Source organism: Gallus gallus, chromosome 2 (assembly GCF_016699485.2).
Source record: "Gallus gallus isolate bGalGal1 chromosome 2, bGalGal1.mat.broiler.GRCg7b, whole genome shotgun sequence".
In the NCBI taxonomy this organism is placed as follows: Eukaryota; Metazoa; Chordata; class Aves; order Galliformes; family Phasianidae; genus Gallus; species Gallus gallus.
This window is the reverse complement of record NC_052533.1, coordinates 91604515-91628777: the sequence shown is the minus strand read 5'-3', so window position 1 is coordinate 91628777 and position 24263 is coordinate 91604515. Positions and strand designations below refer to the sequence as shown.

At 39.7% G+C, this 24263-nt stretch overlaps 2 protein-coding genes across 9 annotated transcripts in view; one reads left to right on the top strand and one right to left on the bottom strand.

The window, feature by feature from the left end:
* Positions 1 to 19113, bottom strand: part of FBXO15 (F-box protein 15) — a 24232-nt gene extending 5119 nt beyond the window's left edge. Inside the window, exons 1-8 of one of the 8 annotated variants that reach the window (XM_025147798.3) lie at positions 18839 to 18916; positions 15235 to 15348; positions 13210 to 13314; positions 8628 to 8870; positions 8160 to 8369; positions 7884 to 8013; positions 5513 to 5595; positions 4183 to 4328 (exon numbers count right to left, since the gene is read on the bottom strand). In XM_025147798.3, the coding sequence (XP_025003566.3) occupies positions 4183 to 4328; positions 5513 to 5595; positions 7884 to 8013; positions 8160 to 8369; positions 8628 to 8870; positions 13210 to 13314; positions 15235 to 15344 (1027 nt within the window). In that variant the 5' untranslated portion in view covers positions 15345 to 15348; positions 18839 to 18916. Of the gene's footprint in view, positions 1 to 4182; positions 4329 to 5512; positions 5596 to 7883; positions 8014 to 8159; positions 8370 to 8627; positions 8871 to 13209; positions 13315 to 15234; positions 15349 to 16950; positions 17277 to 18838 lie in introns of those variants that run through there. The other 7 variants (XM_040695674.2, XM_025147801.3, XM_004935205.5 and 4 more) reach the window with 7 other exon arrangements.
* TIMM21 (translocase of inner mitochondrial membrane 21) lies at positions 17268 to 24263 on the top strand. The gene is made up of 6 exons (XM_419102.8): positions 17268 to 19517; positions 20502 to 20564; positions 20662 to 20759; positions 21981 to 22054; positions 23582 to 23687; positions 23784 to 24263. Exons 1-6 carry the CDS (start codon positions 18968 to 18970, stop codon positions 23874 to 23876), a joined length of 984 nt encoding a protein of 327 aa, XP_419102.3. The 5' UTR covers positions 17268 to 18967; the 3' UTR covers positions 23877 to 24263.

Genomic DNA, 24263 nt, shown 5'->3' with positions numbered 1-24263 from the left:
ATAAATATTCAAGCTCTACAGAGTGAACATTAAGAGCCTGCACTTAAAGATGAGCTTTCATAAAGGAAATGTAAAATAACATCAGTCACCAAGCATTTTTTCAAAGGGCTATTCAGTTATTCACAGTTCAGATTTGAACAGAAGCAGCCACTCTTCTTGCTTATTCAAAACAAATGAAAATTTTAATGGAATAAAGGCAGACTGAAAAAACTAAACAACTAATAAATTAACGAGGCCTATCTAACCATGCAGGTATCCTGGGCTAATTGGGTAGGGTGTAACTTAGTAATTCCCTGTTGCAGATACGTCTCAACCACAAACAAAGATGTAAAGAGGCAGCACAGAACAGGAATCTGAAGGCTAGCCACAGATGGGTCACTTCATTCAATTTTATAACTTTTTTTTTTAAGGTATAAAAGTCCCATCCCAATGCTCATAGCCATAAGAAAGAAAACATGCTACTAGAAGTTACCAAGAAGCCAAAGTGTTAAGTACATCATCTTCCTCATCCCTGTCAGATAAAAAAAAGGAAACAAAAGACAGAGCAAGGAATATTAAACGTATCCAGGGGAACATGGAGGAGATGAGTTAGACAGAGCTCTCTCAAACCTGATCTATCATTTGTTTCATTGGCCCACTTATAATACTTATAGTTCAGTTTATGCAAGACAGGTATAGCAGCTGAGCAGTCTTTTAGTCAGTACACGTTATAGGACACAAGTATTCCCAAATAAAGGGAACACCAATATAGAGAACATATATCATGTAGTCAAACCACAGGGAAAGAAAGAACTCAGTAGTTCATAGGCACTTATGAGTGTCTATGTGGCCAAGCAAGTTTGTTAACCAGATCTTAATTGTAAGTTGTGACTTGACTTATTTTCATAGATAATGCTGTGCTTCACTGATTCTGGTGGCAGCAACATGCCTTACAGTGCTGAAATAACAACTTAAATTCACAAATCAATCTTCAAGGTCAAGTGAAAAAATTCAAAATACACAATAGGATATTTTACAAACAAATCTTACAAGAACTCTAAACACACACACAGAAAAAAAATCATCTCATTACATTTTCAAGGCACATCAAGTGACAATGAACATTAATAAACCAAAAATCTGAAGCTTAGGCTACCACAGGGCTACAAAGCTGTCCTTGAAGAGTTGAAGAGCTAGATAAATACATTTCAAGAATGTTTATTTAAAAACTAGATGCACTATTCATGATTTTGGGATGAGTCATATGTAAAAGTTCGTCACAGGTTTCTGAAAACAAGGAAAGTTTTCTAATACATTCAATTTGAAATCTTTTAGCATATTCCCCCTACAGTATCTGTCAACAGCAACATATTAGCAATTCTGTTTAAACATAAGGAAACATAAAATGCTAAACAACAGCCAAAACAGGGTGCTGAAAAAGCTAGCTACTGCTGTACAAGTATGAATAAAAAAAACCTGAAGGCACACATAGTGCATCCAGTTGGTTCAATGAAGTGTGATATAACTTTTTTAGTTTAATGCTATGAATTTTGCAGAAAGAATTGAACACGGAGCAGCAAGAATGAACACAGCATTATCGGATACTAATGAAAAGCAGATAAATAAAGCAATTAGAACAAATTAAACAGTTATTCTGCAGAATAACAAATGGACGTTCCCTGGTAACCCAGAAGTGTCTACAGCTTCACAATGTAAAAAAAGTAACTAAGTAAAACTTCAGTATAACTTCTAAAAAATGTTCTGTGCTTCAGGTTGTAAAAACTGCTTTCAGCACATCATATTCATAATTTTAAGATAGATCTGGATTGGGTGTTTTAATTTTAAGAAAACACAAGACTTCTCACTATGTTGGAATCCTCCATAGAAATAGAAATGACTTTGCTAAACAGAGCCTAAAAACAAAGCTCAAACCATGACATACAGGCTTGGACTAACCTACACTTTCTGAAACACCACCTTAACCAGAAAGAGCAAAAGGAAAGACAACAAATCACTGTGAAGCTGTTACAGCAGAGAGCCATAAACCACCTCACTACATTATTTTCAAGCAGAAACTAAGGAGAAAACCAAGCATTTTCCAAAAGGAATTACTGTACAACTACATGGAAGAAGATAGATGACAGATGAGCTTATTTGCCTGCAGAACCACAGCTTCAGCTGGCTTACATCCTCTGAGAGGAAAATGGAGTGACTTTTTCATACACTTAAAGTACACAAAGTCAAAACAGACAAGGTGATCGTAACAGACTGGTGATCATAAAACATCCTCTATCAAAGTTAGATGCCATCAGAACTTCAGCTCCTTTCTTCATAGCTTCTTATAACTTTTAAGTAGCAAAAAAGTGATACCAGTAAAGTAGATGTGCCACACATTGCTTTATCTTTTGCAGCTGGACAGCTAGGAGCCTCAATTTTTCATTTTAGATAATAAAACATGGCACTTACCTCACAAACAAGCAAACAAAAATTCAGAAAGACAACCACCCGCATTCCCAGGCCAATTAACAACAACAACAAAAATTATTTTCTTCTAAAGGTATAAAGAGGACTCCTGCAATAACAGCATCTCAGTAGAGATTTTTATTGCTACGTGGATAGAAATTCACTGAAGTTTAATCTTCCTCATGTTTCTTTATTTCAAGCGTAAACCTTTTGGGGAAATATGAAAATGTGTACGTTTCAATGTTTCAAATTCAAAGGACTACAACACTGCATGCTACACAAAAGCCTGCAGTCTAAATTTGAGTTCTTCCAACAGTGTAAAACTGTCAAGCCTGGTAACAGTGCCCTCTGCTGTCTTCTTTAAACACAGTATTTTCAGAAATCAACAGAATGCCTGTTGGTACTCTCACTAGAAAAACATTAAGAGGTAATAATAAAGAATAAAACACCATGAATTAAAGATCTAAGATTTATGAAAAACAATTTCAAGCTTGACTAAGTAATTATCTTCTGCATTCTGAATAAATACAATCACTTTGCGGGCTATGGAAAGGATGAGATTAGACAGGACCTCCTATTTAAAAAAAAAGATGACAGTAAAACAGAATTTTATGCAATAAACAAGCTAGTATTCATATTTTCTGCAGTTTTACTGTATGGGCATTTGTCATTGGATTGTTCAGTGGGCATATTATATTGTTAATGCTTAGCTTTAACAAGTTACAGTATTTACTGGCAAACATGCATATATATATATTTATAAATACTTAGTATTACTTGTCTCCAAGAAAAACACACCTCTGGCCAACTACACAGAATCGGCTGGCATTGCTGTAACTGAATAATATGCAGGATGAAAAAATAAACAGAAAGGGGCTCTGTCACCATATTAACTTATATTTTGAATGAAAGATGGCAGCAGAAGAGATCTTTGCTGGTAGAACCTACTCAGGAATGGAACAGTCACTCCAGGAGGATTCTTAGAGAGCTACTTGTTCCCAGGGACTCCTGCTGCTGTCAAACAGCTGTGCTGCTTTAGGCAGGGCAGCGTTAAAGCCAAGCCAAGAGAAAAGCTATCCATGAGGTTTTGCAAAACCTTAGTGAATTATTAAGTTGGGTTGTACATTAACAACCCTATTAAAAAGAACAAAAATACAATGTAGTTAAAAATAATCAAGGAAATTTTTTAATGTACACACAAAAAAAAAAAAATAGAATGGCAGAATGGGCAACCTTAAGCTGACCTACAGAAAAGCTGTAAATCTTAAAATCCAAAGTGTAACTTATAAACACGTTTACATATGCATCTTTTCCATGTACCAGATGTTACCAGGCTTGACTGTTTTACAGTCTGCTTGAGAAGAATTCTACAGAAGCATGTCTCCAGATTGTCCGAGAAGAAACTCATTGTCCCTTGTAATATAAGAGTAGGCAAGAACATCAACCTGAGCAAAAAGCTGTGCCACTACACTGAACCAAATGAAAGCATCCTGACCATCTACAGAATGTACAGCTCAGGCCTGACATTATGTTAATGTAATAGCAGACAGACTTCACACAGAGCAAGCTTACAAAACCTTATGGAACACCATGAAAATATAAAGAAATAACGCAACAAAAAATTATGGTTTGCTCTAAAAATTAATGTCAGTTTCTTCCCTTAGCAGAGGTAAACCAAATATAAGAGGGAAAGTATAACAGTAATTTTATAAGCAGACATCACTGCTCTGTGAATTCAACCTTTTCTGCAGAAGAGATTCTTGAATGTTCCACACATGTAAGTATGCTTTCCACTGTGCATATCAAGATGTAGGTCATAGTCATGCAGTCCATATTCTGGGTCAACATCATCCAGCACAGGTTTATTGGTTGGAAGAACGTACTGACTTAAGTAAAAAAGAAAAGTAACTGAGTTAAACAACAGGGAATACCTTAATACAATGAGATACAATACATAGCCTACACTGAGAGGATAATTTTGGAGAAGTTATGAGAAAAAAATTAGGAGATACGTAAGATACATTCTCTTTTTTTTTTTCTTGCTAATGCTTTTGAAAGTCAGACATCTCTAGTTCATCATACTTTTCTAATAGTTTATTAATAAACCGTCCAGTCTAGCCAAAGGCAGAAAATACAACAGTGAACTTTAAAAGAGACATCTGTAACACTCCTAAGTACAGACTTGTTCACGTAAGATGAAAAATGCATCATTTTAATTACAAATCTAAAAGCCAATGAGAGATAGACTTCTCTAGAATATGTTATTAAATTTGTCTGTGACTACTAAACTATTGCACACAAATTATCAGTAGTGTCCAAATCCAGAGCAAATCCTACATAGTGTCCTTTTGCTGTTCAGTGAGATCTTATTAAGTCTTACCTTAAGTAAAAAAAAAGTCATACCAAGTTATAACAGGCATGTTATAACTAGCATATTATATGTTATGCATGTTATAACCACTAGCATATACAAATGTATCTGAGCAGCAAGCTGAGCAGGTGGGAGAAGGGGAAAATCAATTTCTAAAACAATCTGCTATAACTAAAAGTGTTCCCCCCTTTTCAAATCATTTATAGATAGTATACACTTTATACACAGGAAGAAAACACTTGATAGGAAATTCAGTCAGCTTTCCAACCAGACTGAAAGGCACCTTACGGATTTGCTAGGATTTTTTTCCTCCCCTCTTACACAACTTACAAGTATTTTCCCATGCCCTAAAATGTCTTCTTTCTTAGGTCTCCTTCTGGGAGAAGGAAATTAAAGGCCTGCCTGTGAAAAGTGAGAAAGTATTTGGAGGAAAAGAATATTTCTAACTTTCTCAAAATAGCAAGTACGTGTATGATTGAATTATCTCCTTAATAGCATAACAATGGCAACATTTCAGTATAAAAATACTTCTGCATCCTTGTATATAGTTAGCCTAACTTGTTTCTACTGAACAAGAATGGTCAATTACTGCCTAAATACAAACTCTTATCAGCAACCAATTCTAATTGTAAAACCAAAAGTTTTACTCCTAAGGTTATCTTTATTACCCACAAAGGAGGGAAGAAAAAAAAAACTTACACTGTGGCAGAACCCAAAGCACTTCTCTCAAGAAGTTGATGATAATGAAGACTCACCGTGACAAAAGCAATTTCATTACTTCCCTGCAAAGATAATTAAAGAAGGTGCATTTTCATCTGGAAATACTCTTTTTTTACAAGGCCTTCCTGACCATTAAAATTCACAGATAAATGCTGCTGCTTATTACTCTGCCTGTTATTGTAATAATGGCACCATTCAACACATGGACAAATACTCCCATAACTGCTACTCTTTTCATAAGAGTACGGAATGTATGTAAAAGATCACTGCACTCTTGTTTCATGGGGAAAAGCATGGAAACTAGCTATACCAAGGCAAAACTTAGCACCAACAATTTGTGAATCTTACCTCTCTAGCATCTACTTATCACTTTAAAGAGAACACCTAAGAAGAATTAAACAGACCTTACTCTCAGCTACTGAATACCTAAGCATCAAGCTTTACACGCATAAGGAACTATTTGCAAAGAGAGTAAACATCTGTGAGGAATACAGAGCTATTCAACAGAAAAACTGAATTTCAAAGTAAAACCCTAGATGTCCTCACTAAACTCTATACTCCTGGAAAAATGGTAAGACATACCTTCCACAAGCCTGTATAGCTGTATAGCTCAAAGAAAAAATTAGAAGTTCACGTTGACAACTAAACAGAGACAAAGGTATATATTTATTTTCAGAATTACAGAAGAAAGGGATTCTGCCTCTCACTTTGTTAAGAAAAATGCATTTTTAAGTCCTACATTTGCATATACATCAATGGTAAAAGCATTGACTGTCTGTAGTCTGTTATACTCCTGAAAAGCAGTCAACTACTGTTTTCATCTCTCTGGGTCACCAAAAAGAAAATGACAGCCCCCACTGAATTTTTTTTTTTTTTTAAGCTACACTCATACTTTTGTAGTGTGAAATTAAAACTATAAAAGATATAATGAGATAGATTCATTAATCACAGTATCTCCCCATCTTCCTCCTTCCAAATACCAGAAAGCCCACATAACCTGTTTCTAGTAGTCAAGACTGCTAGCATCAACCATTTCTGTTCTGTTGACAAGCTATATCTAAAAAGCAAGATGTCAGGCATTTTTGACTATTACATTCCTCTACAACTGTCTATGGTTACTCTGCCCAAAGAGCGAACAAGAGCAGCTGTTCAGAAGATTAAGCAGGAAAATTGTACTAGAATGTGACAATCAATTGTTAACAAGTTTGTGGAACTTATATCTAAACCATTTCCAGGTGCTGAAATTCTTCCAAGCACAGAAAGAGGTAACACATCAACAAAACCATAGGGACAACAACACAGGGACACCAATCCACTAAAAAACATCTGAATATCAAAGATTGATAAAGTCAGTATCAGGCTTGCACAGGTCAGCCAGTCTCAAGATTTCTAGGAAACAGACTCCTTTAAGTAATGGTGAAGTATGTATTGTTTTTGTGATTTTAAGCAGTTCCTCTGGTAATTGTGTGCATTTGAGATAGCAAGAGTTCCCAGTTGAAAATAAAAATAGTTCTGAGTGACTCTTCACAAGCTCCCTGAGCAAAGCTCCTTGCCAGTGCTAAATAACATAATTAAATCTACCCCACTGCCACGGCAGGGGAAGCAAGGAATAGCTGCCACCCCTGAACTCAACCCAAGAGCAGAATGTTTGAGCCAGACTTCCACAGAATCTTGCTTTAAACCACTTCAGGAAGATACCTGGGTCCCAGTATATCTATCCAGTGCAAAGATTCCTTCCAAGCAGGTATCTGCTTTAGAAGTTTTACCCCGCTCTAGAAGATGTTCATCTCTACATACAGCTTACAGAGACTAACCTCTTAATGTAGACACTTCAGTTAGATACTGAATATCACAGAACATCCCCACAAGGGCACTATTTACAGCCTTCCTACTGCTAAAGATAGGATACAATTACCTGGTGATGTAGACCAAAGGAAGCAATTGGCTTCCAAGTTGCCTTGCGGGAATGCATTGATTTGAATGAAAGGAACAGGTCAACTAGTGACTATAGGGGGTGAGAAGCACTGTCACTCTCAAACTCTGCTATTTAAAATGTCTTTGAAGTCTCAAAATTTGACATACAAAGACTGCAAAATAAATACAACTGAACAGAGAAATAATATTTCTACAGTATCTAATACATTGATAGAAAACAGTTACCTAACTTAGAGGCTTTTTTGTTTGGAGAGTACAGGTACACTTGTGACAGTTCTTTAGAATACAGTATATCATCAAATAACTGTTTCTACCTGTATTTTCTGCTTTTAGTTTAGACAAGATCTTTAAAATACAAAGTAAAAAAATTTTAAAAAGCACAACAGATGCAATAAAAGGCAAAATGTTTCCTTACCTTCCACAGGCCTACAAGAAGTCCTGGATTCAAACTGAATAGTTGGACAAGCTTATCAGACCCAACTGCTACACTGCTTTCAGTCAGGTGAGAAAGATAATACTCAGCAATTAGGGAACGTCGACGAGGACTGCGATAAGAACACACAGAATGTAGGATTATAGACATAATACAGATAGGCTTTCTAGGAAAGAAACAAGTTCAGATAGCTCCTACAGTCTCATTATCAACAAGTAACAACAATAAAAATGACAAAAATCCCACATTAAAACTCACCCATTCTTGCTGGGAGCTGTGCTTCGGTCAGGAAGCAGTGGTAGAACTCCAAATAATTTTAGGGTTGACAGAACGTCTAAGCATGGCCAACTTGTGCCATACCAATATATACTAACAGACATATCCTTAAATGATAGGTGTGCCATCTCCATTACATGTTCCTTTTCATTTTTGTCCTTTAGAACAATTATCCAGCTCAAGCCAGATGCTCTGTTATTCAGGGATTGAGAGAGAATGGGAGTGGTTAGAAAAACAAACCACAAAGGTTCTCAAAGTAACCATGCTTCCAGTAGAATTTCTGAATTTCAATTAATTGCTATTTTAGATCATTCATAGGCTTTAGTTGTACCTTCACAACACAACATTCATTTTATAGCTCTATTTTCCCATTTCCTCAGCTTTCCAAAGCCATTAATATTCTGTACATTTTTCTTGAGTAAACGTCTTTTGTGACAAGGCATTGCTTACTTTATAGCTTTCTGGTTTTTACATGGAAGATCTGTACATGGATCTACAGGTTTAACAAGTTGCATTACTCTAGTTTTGACAGTAGCTATTTGTTTCAGGATGTATTTTTCCTTCCAGTATCCAGGCTTTCTATCCTCTACAACAGTGCAGCTCAAAGGAACAGATTCCGTCTGTAGAAACTCATTTTTCCAAATTCTCCGTTTTGCTGGAAAACAACTGGAATAGATTTTCAGCCAGATTCCACTGGGGAAAAAAAAAAAGAGAGAGAGAATAGAATACAGAGGAAAAACAAATAAATTTCAAATTACTTAGTTATAAGCACTAACCATCAAATCACTTCAGCAGTACAATAGAAAGTCCATCTTACATAGGCAGATCTCAGTTGTCACTGAGTATAATGCTGGCAGAAAAATATGAAATCTAGGAGTATCAGGAGATCGGGCTTAATCTAAATGTAAGTTTAAAGAGGACCAGAACGCATAGCTTCCCATATACTGGTCATCACAAAGGCACAGTTCTTACAGTTTTCCATATTATGATCTCTGAATAGCTTATATAAAGCGTAAACCTGAATGCTAAAAGATGGTAGATGTTAGTCAGCATGCCTCATGAGCTTATGAGGCAATCTCACAGGATACAGTCTCTCTGGATATATTTTTCCTTCTAGAGTATACATAGTAAGCTAGATCTACTTAGAACTTCCTTCTCTACCACAGAAGAAAAAAAAAAGTTACCCAATTCACTCTTAAAATATGCCAGCAAGGTTGATAAATATCACAAATGCATAAAAGGAAAATGTTAGGCTAGTGCTCCAGAAAGTAGAATCTTTTTTATCTTGGGAACTTCCCACTCTTCTGTGCCTCTCAATAACAAATAGATAAGCAGTTTTTAAGTCTTCTTTTGCTTTATGCTTCTACTTCCTTTACAGACTGTCCCTTACAGTCACTAAGCAGATACTAAAAAAATAAATATGTACAGATTTGAGTGAAAGTTATCAAAAGGAAAGAAAGGTCTTGTCTGTTTTCCTGAAAAGGTAGAATTCAGAAACAACATAGGCATACCGTGACTTAAATGAAAACTGAATAAGCTTAAGTATTTGCTTTTGAAAATTCCACCCCCAAAAAGGATGCACCCTCCTCAAACAAAAATAACCAGTGAAAAAGAGTTACGTCAGAAAAACAATCCAGACTCCTGAAGCTTCTCACTCACTTATGTATGATGGAAGTGCCAGTGACATGTCAAACCGTCTGCACTCTTTTTTCAAGAGTTCTGGATACCAAGATCAAAGAGCCATCCAAGAGGAATGACAGATTCACCTCTTTTCTGCCAGGAAAAGCAAGAGGTGTCATTTCTCTCCCACCTCTCAATTATCTCTAGGGTACTACAGAGATACTGAGTACAAGATGTTAGAAGAATTCAAACAATAATCTGCAAATCACTGTTTTCAATTAGACTTCTAATTCTGAACTCACACAGTCTACATAACCGCTAAAGAAAATTAATAGCAACAGAAATCAAATTCTCAAGAGAAATTCTCAACAATTTATCTGTAACATTACCTTCACCAGGCCTCATTTATCCCCAGGGCAAACTTACACTAACATTCTTTGCAATGCATTTCTTCCCCCTCCTTGAGGAATTAAAACATTCAAGGACTGAATGTATTCCCCTACCTCCAACCCAAAAAAACCCTTCCTATTTCCCTAGCTAAGAATAAGCCTCAACATGCCTTTAAACAGACTCTGTTATTGATACAGAAATATTCAGGAATTTTGCACAGACCTCACAGCTTCTCAACATAAGCTTCTATGAACAGTAAAGGAAGGTTCACAGTCAGTGCAAGCCTTCAACTTTCCTTCCCCACAATCTGTAAGGAGGGTCAGGGAGAGAGAAATCACTACTGAGAACAATCTCATAATAAAAAAATATTAAAAAATTAAAAAAGAATAATAAAAAGATTTCAGTTATGAAACCAAAAACAAGACAAGTAGAAGGCTGAGGTAATAAAATTTTTTGCCTCGATCTTCCCTGATAACTGCTTGTCACAGAGCCCTCGAATGATCTGGAAGGAAGGGATTAGGGAAGCAACATCCCTGCTATTGTGAACAAAGATCAGATTCGCAATCACCTGAGGAACATCTACATGTCTATGGCTCTGGGAAGGGACGCATCCCAGAGTCCTGAGGGAATTAACTGATATAGTCAACAAGACACTCTCAACAATACTTGAAAAAGTCAAGGCAGTTAGATAAAACTAAAAAGTTGAAAAAATCTCTGGTGATTGAAAAAAAAAAAAAAAGCAACATTATAACCATGTTCAAGTAAGGGCAGAAAGGATGACCCCAGGAACTACTGACCTATCAGTCTCACTTCTGGGCGGGGAAAGATCATGGTGTAGATCCTCCTGGAAGCTATGCTAAGGCACATGGAAGTGACATGGGAGAACCAGCATGGCTTCACTATACGGTTAATAAGTATACAGATGTTATACAGTGAAGTTAGGAAGAGATCCTTCCTCAGTGTCAGTCAGCCCCTAAATGGGGTCTAGGGGAGGTGGAGCCAGGCTCCACCTTTAAAAAAAAAAAAAAAAAAAATTTTTTTTTTTTAAAAAAAGGTGAATTGCCTTCACTTGTGCTCCTGTGGCTGACTCGGTGCTTGCCTCAGGTGGTCAATCAGAGAGACAGACAGACAGAAGATTTAAGTGGATATAAGGAAAAAGTTCTTAACACCATGAGTGGGGAGGCACTGGAACAGGTTGCCCAGAGTGGGTGGAAGCCCACTATCATGGTTTGACTCGTACTTTGGGTACTTTTCAGGGAAATATCACTGTACCTTCTATCCTCAACTTCTAAAGAATGCAGAGTACAAAAATCATAAAGACATAAAGACCAAGGAAGCATGAATTTGCCACTGACAGCAGATTACAAGCAGCTTTTGCCTCATGGTGTTAAGTACAATATTCACCTAGAGATCTCTTATCGGACACTATCGCAATAAACCAGCTCAATCTCTTCATGCTATCTCAAGTGCCAGAATCAGACATGCACTGTTATTCATCATTTGACCTCAACAGCAAGATGGTCTGGGCAAAGCTAAAAGATCTTCTGGTGCTTTATCTTCTTAGTTCCTCTTATACAATTACCTTCTACCAGTGATCAAATACCGTGTGACAGAAAGGAAGGAAAACTACTACATGCTGGGCTTGGGGGTAGGGCGAAAGAGGGGTCAGAAACATTTTCCTGCCTTCAACAGTTATATTGAAGACATCAATACCAAGGAATGAAGACATTATGCGAAGAGCCCAAAGACAAAACACAGCACTGGGCATCACAGATGCACCATACAGAAAGACTGATAGCTCAGCTGTGTCAAGAGCCATTGAACCTGCTTAACAATAAGTACAGGACAGCAAAGCTATTCTCAAGAAGATGCTCTGCCTGAAAAAAGACCGGATTTGTAACAGTTGAAATTTCTCTTAATGCATCCAAAGATTCAGGGGCTCAGGAAGGCCCATAGAAATCCAACAGAAAGAAGTAACCCAATCTTACTGAACCAGACAGCCTCCTCAACAAAGAAAAGCAACTTTTCATCGGATTGTCTTTTTGTCCATATAGCAATCCCTGCTGAGATTAGAAAATGGAAATGTTGAGATGGAAACAGACAAATTACAACAGTTTTATCCTGCTTTACTACTCTTAAGTTGAAAAAGCAAATTAAGATACATAACCTGTGCTAACTATACAATTTTTACATATATGCATGTGCTGACAGCCTCAAAAAAAGTAAATCTGCATTATGGCCTTCCCTTGAAATTCATAAGTTCCAAGGTCTAACTGAACAAATTTTGGCAAATAAGTGAAATACAGATGACTACTAGTTGCAGCAACTTACTATACAGGAAGAGATTTTCTCATTCAAATAATACCAATGCAGCAGAATCCTGGGGGAAAAAAATGATACCTAGCTATGCCAATTACTTCATACAAACCAAAGCTCTTGATCCTTTCATAAAGCCATGCTGAAACTAGCTCAGCATAAACAATAACAAGACAGTTGCCAACATTTAGTTCTGGCCTTTCATTTAGAAGTCACCAAAATTGGATAGACAGCAACAGATAAAAGCCACCAGTCAATCACTTCACTAAGTCAAATCCTCTGCAAACAAACAAACAAACAAAAAGAGCTAAAGAAGTTGGACTTCTACAGTTATAAAAGCTTAATTCCACAAATCTGCTACCTATATACCACTAAAGACTGACTGAGCTAACGACCCAGTGCAGGTGCTCATAAATACAAACAGAAATAAATGCAAATTTTACAAAAAAAAAAAAAGCTAACAAAAACATTTTAAATCATTGTATTTAGGTTTTGCCTGATAACTCCCACTGAAGTTAATAGGGCATGCACAGCTAAAATTCCATGCAACACATTGTACTGTGAGCTATGCAATACACTTTCAGCAGAGTAATTGCCAGTAGGTACCATTCATCAGTGCTCTGGCATCAATGAAACTAGATCAGAAAGACTCGTAACTCAGGTAAACTCAACTGATGTACAAGTAAGACTAGCAGACTTTCCTTACTTATCACTGGCCAGCTGATAGAAGCGCTTATTCACACAAGCAACGTGCAGCAGGGATACGACATCCAAATAGGAAAATACCTTAATCAGCATTTCTGATGGCATGCTGGAAAACAGAAGAAACAAACCCTGTTAGATTTGTCTGCAAGTTCCAGAAATGGAAATGGCAAAGAACTTTAACACTACACTGGAGTAAAAAGGGATCAAAACTCCAGTTTGAGTCCCAAGTCCAAGCCTCACCTCAATAATTAATTTGCGGAGTTTGGGTTCTAATTTATCTCTTTGATCTATCATATTTGCTTACAACAGTTCATAACAACCTAATAAAGTGGTATTAGACATTACATGAAGTTATGGGTTTGCATTTCCATTGAACTTTAACCCAGTTTGACACAAAACTACCTCATTCAGTCTCTCACTTCTAGTATCATGATTTTACAGTTTAGCCCATGAACATTCACCAGAACTGTGTATACTAACCCACCCCGACTGTGCTGTCAGGATGCACCTGCACAGAAATGTCCTACTCCAATGGTGGGATCATGCTATATCGCATCAAAATATTCAAACCATGTATGCTCTGAAGCCTCACACAACTCTAATTTATGCCAACAGAAAGATGTGAACTTCAAAATAAGTTGTGGAAAACCATAAAAACATTAATTGTCTGCCAGGCTGCTTGCTGAACTGCAGGTGCCAGCTGCAAAATTCCACATGCGCTGCTTTTTTGCAGCCTAAGTACAAGTGTAACACAGCCTGGAAATAAGACACTATGATTTTTCATTTTAAGACAGAAACCCTGAACCCTTACAGTAGTATCTGGGAACAGCACAGTTTATTAAATAATTTTTTAAAAGTATTTTATACTATTACTTTTTAGAGCATGGTAGTATGATAATACCAAAATCACCAAAGAAAAGACAATGCTGTGAAATAAACACCTCAGCCATGTCTCTTTTTTTTCCAGCTGTATCATTTAAAACACCTGCTGATTTGTAATGCTTTATTCCATATATATGTAGAATTCAAGCATATAAATATAATAATGCCATAAATATAATAACTCCACGGTGTGTATTAAAACTCAAAATTTTAGTTGTAATAAAAGAGAAGCAAGCATGCCAAAACTTGCACGGTTATTTAAGTGAAAGGATTCTAAACCGTGTCAATTCAAAACAGCTAATGCATTTATTCCATAGAAAACTTAGAAATGATCTCTTGAAAAGCTACAAATTGTTTAAAATAATATGTTTGATCTAGAATTCTCAACAGTAGTTTCTACACCCACATTATTTTTCCTTTGAAGGAAGCTTTCTTCCTCACCTTTCATATCAAACTAATAACACAAGGGATTCAAGGGATTGAACTGGTTATACAATGAATAACAGAAAAAAAGACTAACACAGAAGGCTGCAAAATATGTGAAACAAAGGAAGTAATCCTTTATGAAAAATATTCTTAGGTGTTTTTGTAGAAACTTGAACGATTTTCAAAAACAAAATAATTAATGATCGTTTCTAAAAGCTCTCTTTTGGTGTTGAGTAAGGAAAGAAACATCTACTTTGGAGCACAGCTGCTGCAGCTACTTTCCTTCCCCTCAGTCCACTTAACCATTTTGAGTTACAAAAACCAGTAAGTATCAAAAGCAACACCAGAAGTTCTACTCCAAGTTGGCTTTTCTTTATGTAATACAGTAACATATTTTTAAGGATTTTTATTTTTAAGAATCATCACATCCCCTGATTTGCAAAGGACTTACTGAAGGCTTTGTACGACTTGGAAAATGTGGATTGATATAATGTGGAAGACCTACATACTTCATGGGAACTTGGAAAGGGATGTGAAGTAGAACCATGCCTGAAAATATCAGAATGTCAACACAGGATCACAACGGTCAGGAAAGCAAATCTCTTCTTTTCAGTTCTGAACATCTGACATGGAAAGATCCCATGCATGAACTTAATTACTTTAAGATGGTTTATAGCCTGTAAGCACTCTTCCTCTCTTAAACTGGAGATGTACTTACTTCTCAATGCACACAGTAGGTTTTGAATTTATGGAGGGTGTCCGACACAGACTCACAGCATTTACAGTTTCAGAATATTTCCTAGATCCAGCACCAACGCTCTGTGACATATTCCTATAAAGTAAAAGCTGTTAGTCACATCATTGTACAATGAAGAAATATGCATACTGGGCACACACATCTCAGATGAGACAAGACAGAATACATCGCATGGTAACTCATTATTATCAGATAATCTGAACAATTATCACCAAGTTAAAATGCCTGACATCAGGAAGATGGCAGATTTAAACTCACAGGTCTCTCTCCTCTGAATAATCTGTCATAGTAGTCAGATAGGAATGAATAGTGTCACACCATCAAATGCATTTGGATTCAGTAGAGATCTATTAGACAGCTCCATCACTGTTGGCACCGGAACCAAACTCCAGACAGACCCCTAAACTAAGTCAAATTCACCATGTTAATCTTTTGGCTTACAGCATTATTCTACAGACAATTCCGGGCCATACAGCTTTACTAAGCTATTAAAAGATATCAAATAGAACAATACTTTGAGATTTTCTCAAAAGCTGTCAAGGCTCAGAAAAGAGTTCCCTTGACTGTATCGCAGAACCATATTTGAAACAAAGCTATGCTCTCATTTCAGGTTTTCCCCTGCTAAAATACTTGCAATACTGCAGGCAATAGTTCAACAGAAGGTATCAGTGTTTTTATTGCTCAGTATTACAAAATAATTTGGACAGAAATTACTTTCTTTTAATTAAAAAAAATTGCCTACATCTAGCACAAAACCTTACAAACAAACTGGCAACGTATTTTTCCTAGTTTTCTAGTAGAATGAACTTCATAAGTTGCAATCAGAACATCTTCAAATCACTTGCATATTTTTGGATGGAATTGTTAGAAATATAACACAAAAACATACACATTTCAGTTTGGATGTCAAACTCTAGCAACATTAATAGCAACAAAAAAGTAACCAGATGTTAAATACACCCCGAAGGTCAAGTAAATGTTTCACGGATGTGCGTTATTATTATCAAGTACATTTAGAAAATGAGATTAAGTACCAATGTCAATCAGTTTTAACAAACTGCCTATTCAAGAGCCATTAGAAGGATTTAGAGCCAAATTCTGTTCAACAGCAGCTGAATTCCCTCTCTACCAATGGAGAGGCTCTACCCTAGAGGCAACAACCTCAACTGCTGTTCCATTTGCTTTCAATTTGTAGAACTCAGCTTTGTATCAGTATTTTCACTTGTATACCCTGTAGTACTTGCAGTGTGAATGTTGCCCTTTATTGTTTTGCAGTTGGCCAGGGAACAAACCTACTTCAGAAACACAGAGGAAGCTGAGAGTAGTGACAACACCGTCTACTGCTCCAAATGTAGAAGCATACATGTAGAGCATACATGTAGATAAACACCAATGACAGCACTACTCTCACTAAAGCTTTGCTCCTCAGCTAACGACTCCAAAGGCTTCTTGAAAGGCGGGCATTATCCCTTCTGTTTACAGGTTAAAAAGGGGAGGAATGAACCAGCTATTAAGCTCCAGACTACACAGCGGCGTTAGTAGAAATGTGTTTTCTCAATCCTGCTTCTGAACTTGGTGCTGTATGCTTCTGGAAGCTGAACCTGCCCACAACCATAAGACTAAGCACAAACTCCACGGAGAAAGCCTCCCATCTATTACACACGCTCAAACACGCACATTTGCCACCACGTCCCCTAAGCACCTCACAGACAGCGTTTCCAAGGGGAACAACGGAAAGTACAACGACCCACGCCGCCGCAGACGCTTCGAGAAGTGCCAGGAGCAGCTCTGGGGGTGCAGACAACTCTCGGCGGCCTCTCCTCAGACCGAGCAGGGAAGCCATTACCTGAACCCGGCGGCCCGGCCGGACCGAGAGGCAGCAATCGGGGTAAAGGAACACAGCGGCCCATGCCCGGTCGGAGCGGGGGCCGCTTTACGGCCGTACTGCAGCGGAGCCCAGCCGCGGGGTGCCGCCATGGCAGCGGTTTGGCGTCGTGCTGGGTGGGGAGCGCCGCGCCCCGCGGCGGGGTAGGGCGCAGCCGCTAGCGGCTACACCTCGTACTGAGTTGGTTTTGAACGGCAATGAGAGCTCCCCGGCTCGGGGCACCGCGCTGTGTCGGCCGCGGCGATTTGAACGCTCAGACCGAGGTCTGAGGGTAAGAGTAACGCCGGGCTCTCCGTGGGTTCGGTATGTACCGGCACGGCAGCTGCGCTGGGGTTACTGAATGTCGTTGTTGCAGTGCCTCTTACAGATGCTTCACAGAGAAGGGAAAGCGGGCTCTGAAGTCATAGAATCACAGAATCATTAAGATTGGAAAAGACTAAGACCATCTAGTACAACTGTCAGCCCGCCCCACTGACCACATCCCTCAGGGCCACATCCACACGGTTCTGAACACCCCCAGGGACGGTGACCCCACCACCTCCCTGGGCAGCCTGTGCCACTGCCTCACCACTCCTTATGAGATGAAATTCTCCTTAATATCCAACCTGAACCTCCCCTGGCACAACTTGAAGCCATTCCTTCTTATCCTATCACTGTTATATGGGAAGCCAACCTGCATCTCACTACAGCCTCGCTTCCAGGAGTTGCAGAGAGCAATAAGGTCTCCTCCGAGCCTCTTCTTCTCCAGATGGAACAAATATTTGAGTTCAGTCTTATAGAGCAGTTTGACTCTATCAGATTGACTAACTTCTGTTTGCACCAGAAATTATTCCCATGCCTCATATCAACACTACATTCCCTAGGAACCTGGAGCAGAGATTCTTCTAGATATTCGGCAATCCCAGATATGTGAGCAGATGGGGAGAAGAACTTACAGAGAGCAGTCCTGTGGAGAGGGACATGGGGGATCCTGGTGGACAAGAAGCTGTACACAAGCCAGCAGTGTGTGCTTGCCGCTCAGAATGCCAACTGTGTTCTGGGGTGCATCAAAAGAGGGGTGGCAGCAGGGAGAGGGAGGGGATCGTCCCCCTCTGCTCTGCCCTCAGGAGGCCCCATCTGGATTACTGTGTCCAGGTGTGGTGCCCAAAGCACATGAAGGGTATGGAGCTATTGGAGCAGGTCCAGAGGAGGGCTGTGATGAGAGTGCTGGAGCATCTCTCCTATGAAGAAAGGCTGAGGGAGCTCAGCTTGTTTAGCTTGGAGAAGAGGAGGCTCTAGGGAGACCTCATTGTGGCTTTCCAATACTTCAAAGGAGCTTAAAGGCAGGAAGGGTACTGACTTTTTACAAGGGTTAATAGCAACAGGATAAGGGGGAATAGCTTTACACTAAGAGAACAGAGACTTAGATGTCAAGAAGAAACTCAGAGGGCGGTGAGGCGCTGGCACAGCTGCCCAGAGAAGCTGTGGTGCCCCATCCCTGGAGGCGCCCAAGGCCAGTTTGGATGGGGCCCCGGGCAGCCTGAGCTGCTGGGGGGGCAGCCCTGCCCACGGCACGGGGTGGGGCTGGGTGGGCTTTGAGGGCCCCTCCTACTTAGGCCATTCTGTGATTCTGTTTACTGGCTGAAATACCAAATACATTTCTCCCAAATTTGTGCCCACACACGCAAGACCGTCTGCTACCTGTCTCGCTGGCGGTAACGAAAGAGGGAGCGCAGGAGACCGGGCACACAAGCAGCACCCTGCCAACAGGCTGCAGACAACCAGCAGCGTAGCGGTGGGCTCCGCCCCGGGGCGGGCAGGGCGCTGGGCATGGCGGGCGCTGTAGTTCCTTCCCGGCAGCTGTCTCCTGTAGCAGGCGTAGGAGGGAGGTCGGTTGAACTACAGCTCCCAGGGGCTGTGAGGAGTCTCTCCCCTCACACCCCGAGAGATTTCCGCAACAATGATGGCGGGGTGCAGCTGTTGGCGAGCGAAGGGCAGTGGGAGCTCCTGAGAGGCGGGAGCGCTTCCCTCCCTTCCTCTGTGTGTGCGCCCCAACGGGGAGCAGAGCCCCGGGAGAAGGGGTGCGGAGGCAACAGCCGAGGAGCACCCCCGCTCAGTATGCTGCCTGCCTCCCTGGTGCGGGGCTGCGGGCGGCTGCGGGCCCCGCTGGGGCGGTGGCTGCTGGCGGGGCCGTGCGTCAGGTGGCGGCCGCAGCCCCGCGGCGGGGAGTGGGCTGTGAGCCCCGCTGGGCTCCGGCCGGGTGCCGCCATCTGCACGCGGGCGGGGGGGCTGAGCGCCGGGAAACCCGGCGGGGACGGCAAGCACGTGTCGGTGCGGAGTGATCAGAAAGAAGAAACTCTTCTGTCTGCTGTTGAGAGAGGTAAGGCTTGGGCTCACTGGTTGAGTGCCGCGCCAGTGTGTTTAAAGAGCCTGACACGGAGGACATCCCTGCTGCGGTTAAAGTTTTAGAGCCCCAGTATGCACCCAACACTTGGAAACTGGATAAACCGCAACTCTCAGAACACCAGCAGATCTTTCTTTCACACTTCCATACTTTTCAGCGTATGCATTGCACAAGCAGAACAGAATGTTGTGGCTTCTTCCAAACAGCTGGCTGATTTTACTGCTTTCGTCACATCTACACAAGGGGTCACTTTAGTAACCTCTCCGTTCTCTTTTTAACCAGAAAACCCATCACACGCAGCCCCTTTTGGTCCTGTTAAACCAAGTTTACTTCCAGTAAGTTGACAGCGTGCTCTGCCTGACCCTAATGTCTTTGGAGGCAGCTGACATTTTGGTTCTTAGCATTCATTTCAGTAGGAAGTTGTTAGTACGCAGCCTCTGAAATTCTAAATGAGAAAAATAATCGTGGAAAATATCCTCAACTGATGGGAACGTTGCAAGAAAAATGTTTTCTAACGTTTCCTCGGTAATTTGCACTTTGCTAAAAGGCACGCCTTGTCACATCAGCAGTCTCTTCCTCAGTTTTTAAAGAACACTGACATCTCATGATGTTTTCTACAGGGTATACTAACTCTTGTACGTTAGATCAAATTACAGCATAAGTTGCAGGTGATGATCTCAAGTAAATGAAATACACACTTTGGTCTAATATTCTCCTTTTTATTATTTGAGGGGAAAAAAAATAAATTATGTTTAATCTAGAGATATAAATATGCCATGGAGAACAGGGGCATTCCATGACCTTTTAGTGCTGGGGCATAATGGAAACCATGGTTGGAATTTTTATTTCTGCCAATATGTCATTTGAACTGTAGACTAACAGAGGGTTCTTTATGTAATAAAGGTATTCACACTTTTTACTTTCCATCCTGCTAACTCCCACTTTTTGTGTCTGTTTCAGTGAAAGAAGCTGGAAGAGACTTTACCTACTTGATTGTGGTGCTTGTTGGAATTGGTGTTACAGGTTATTTTAAAAATTTTACTCCTTTTCAGAAGACACTTTTCATGAACTTCATCTAGTTAGATTAGTTCTTAACTCCATTTGTTTTTGTCTGTTACAGGTGGTTTGTTCTATGTGATTTTTAAAGAGCTATTCTCTTCTTCCAGTCCAAGTAAGATCTATGGAGATGCCTTAGAGAAATGCAGATCTCATCCTGAGGTGGGTTTTAGAACTCATTGCCTCTCTCCAAATGACAGGTTTGCACCAGGAATCTCACAAGCAAACCTGCAGGAACATCACCTTGGTGCTTAGTAAATGCCAACAAGATCTGCCAGAGTTGGGTCAGCTCCAAATGCAGGCCTGCACTAAGTGAAGTTAATGCAGGCACTGAGCCTGAATGAATTAAACTTGCCAAAAGTCAAGGGAGTGTACAGCAGCACAACAGATGCAATTGCAGTGTCTGCCATGTCAGAGCATTTGCTTGGAGAGGTATTTGTGGACCTGCTGATCAGGGAGGCACCTGGTTCCACTTACAACTTATAGGTTTGGATTGATGACTTTTTCGCTCAATGTGGTTATTCTACTGTGACACTTCAGTAGGATTCTGTTGTTGTATGAAGCACTACATTAATAACCACAAATATAAACTTTTCATTTGAAACAAGGTTAACGTTGCCGTGGTTAAGAGGAAAGGAGAAAGGGAATAGGCATCTGATCAATTACATAAGGTAGGTAGATATAAAAAAAATAACAACAGTCTAAAACTAGATTCCAAAATATGCCTCAAACAAGATAGAATAGCTTTCAAAAGAGTTGCCACATATGTTACTGGGGTTAACCTAAAATTGAAGTGACAAGTTGTTACTAGGAAAAATAAAAAAGACTGCAGTGGAACAAGTTTGCAGAATTAAAGCTTCTCTCCAGTGCTTATAAAGCTACCCTTTCTTTCTAATCAGCATCAGCTAGGGTAATTTGGTCTGGCTTTATAGATCTGGAAAAAAATAAAAAATAAAAAAATAGTGTGTTTTAAATCAGATGAAGGGGAGTTAATTTGCATTTTAAGATGAACACAGTAAAATATTCTCTTGGAAGAGACACGAGCAAATATTTCATGCTTTTCTCCCCTTTTCACACAAAATGTCAGGAAAGTAAAATACACAGTAAGAAAAGAGAATAAAATGTCTTAATATCAAAGGATGGTACAAATGGGATGAATTGCTAGGATTTATTGTAGGCATTTTATAAGCAATTGTAAAGAAATCACTGAAATAGAGTAATTTATCCATGCAGTGTTTTCTTTCATAAACCCTTGTATTCATCAGGCTCACAAGGGGCATTTTGTCAAAAGAAGATGTATTCATAGAAGGGATGTGAGCTGATGCTAGAATATCCATTTGAATGTCATAGCTTCTGACAACCCAGACCTCTTTTCTCTTGTAGGTAATTGGTGTTTTTGGTGAACCCATTAAAGGTTATGGAGAAGCAACGCGAAGAGGAAGACGACAGTTTGTCAGGTGCCATTGGGTGTTTGCTCCATACAGATTATAGTTTTTGCACAGAAAAGACATTCTGGATCACATCATAGAAAGCTGTAGCTAGGCTACTGAACTGCGTGACATGCTCCTTGTTTTCACTTTGAGTTCTTTTGCTGTATGTCTTGTGTGGCACACACCCCTAAACACAGTGCACATAGAATATAAAATACCAATTCTTGTTCCTCAGAATAAGCAATGGCCAGTGTGGTAAACATGGAGCAGTTCCCTACAGAAAAAAAATAAAATAAAATAAAATAAAAAAAAGCAGGATGAGCTGAAGAGTGTAGTGTAGAGGCACAGACGTGCATCTGGAGAGCAGTGGTGAGGCTGAAGTCCTCACAGAATCACAGAATGGCCTGGGTTGGAAGGGACTTCAAGGGTCATGAATCTCCAACCCCCCCACCACAGGCAGGGCAGCCAACGTCCCCATTTAATACCAGACCAGGCTGCTCAGGGCCCCATCCAACCTGGCCTTGAACACCTCCAGGGATGGGGCATCCACAACCTCTCTGGGCAGCCCGTTCCAGCACCTCACCACTCTCACAGTAAAGAACGTCCCCCTGACATCCAACCTAAATCTTCCCTTCTTCAACTTAAAACCACTGTACTGCTGTTATCTACCCTTTCAAAGAGTTGACTCCCCTCCTGTTTATAGGCTCCCATTAGGTACTGAAAAGCTGCAATGAGGTCACCCCACAGCCTTCTTTTCTCCAGGCTGAATGGGCCCAGCTCCTCCTCCTCAAATAGAGTGAGGTTTTTCTTTGAAAAAGTGAAGTTTTTCTTCTTATGAAATAACATTTCTGCATAGGAGAGACTTTTAGGAGTCTAACTTGCGTAGTTTAAAGCTAGGCTGCATCCAGCTGTGCAGAGGCTGTAGTAACTGCGGAAACCATTGTCCTGAGCTGATATGCAACACTAAGTGACTATTATTTATATTACTTTCTGATACTTGAGGCCACATCTCTGCTGTGTATTTAACAACTTCTACAGAACATTTTTTTTTGCCAAAAAAATGTGAAGCACATAGGAAAGTATCTTGGTGTGGTTTAACAAACCTAAAATTGACAAAGCATTCATGACATCTTTTGGCTGGTAGTCTTGGTGACCTGAGTGTTTGTTTCCTAGATGTCAGATTCTGAATCTGGGGGTTTTTTAGAACAAATAGAAAGAAATTCGAGAATCTTCAGCTGTTTTATTGCTTTTGAATTTTGAGGGGAGGATTGCAATGAAAACATTTAAGAACCTCATCTGTTAACCATCAGCTGCTAAGTAGTTTTCTCTTCTGACTTTCCACTGCTGTTTATTGCCCACAGTAAAGCTTGGGAAGACAGGTCAAGAAGGAACCCATGGTAGCATAAGGGCTGCATTGGAATGCACTTTCTCACAAAGTAATGAAGGAGCTCCTTTAAATAGGAAGCTGAAATTTAAAGTTTAATTACCTATCCTTGCTGGGTGGGTTGTGGGTTTTTTTTTGTTTTTTTTTTTAATTTGTTTTGCTATTTTTAGTCACATTGAATACGTAAAGGATGGACTGAAACATATGCGCTTGAAGTTCTATATTGAGGGCTCTGAACCAGGAAAGCAGGGGACAGTCCATGTGGAAGTAAAAGAGGTATGTACAATTGCTTGATACAGCTGACAAGGCTAATCTTAGATTTAAACTACCAAAGAGAAAAAAACCTGCTTGAAATTCTTTTCCTCATTACAGAATCCCGAGAGAGGAAGATTTGATGTCCGTTACATATTTGTGGATGTTGATTCCTATCCTAGAAGAACCATTGTTGTAGAAGACAACAGATAGCCAATGATCAAAGTTGCTGCCTCATCTTACTGAGTATTTAATGATACTGGTGTAGCCAGTCTACACATGAATTGTTTAGTGTTCTCAATTATATATTTGGGGCTTTATATCTATGCAGCTTTGGGGTTTTGTTACAGGACGTAACCTCTCAGGGCTTCCATTACAGTCTTTCATAACAACAGATCCAGCATTTGAGGAGAAACCAATGAAAAACAGTACATCCATTTCTTAGGGAAATACTTATGACATAGGAAAATGTCTCTTAATAAACTGTTTAATGCTGGACAACATTTCTACACCTAATAACTGAGGGTTAGCTGGGGAGTTTCTTGTCTTCCTTTGCTTGGATTTCCTACTAGCTCTACAATAAAGAAAGTGATATTTTAA

What these genes read in the sequence shown, in the direction of transcription:
- TIMM21 (XM_419102.8), top strand. Translation starts at nt 18,968, where the DNA reads ATGGCGGGCGCTGTAGTTCCTTCCCGGCAGCTGTCTCCTGTAGCAGGC. An exon ending in TCTGTCTGCTGTTGAGAGAG is followed by an intron (nt 19,518 to 20,501) that starts GTAAGGCTTGGG and finishes TGTCTGTTTCAG; the next exon opens with TGAAAGAAGCTGGAAGAGAC. An exon ending in GGAAGACGACAGTTTGTCAG is followed by an intron (nt 22,055 to 23,581) that starts GTGCCATTGGGT and finishes TGCTATTTTTAG; the next exon opens with TCACATTGAATACGTAAAGG.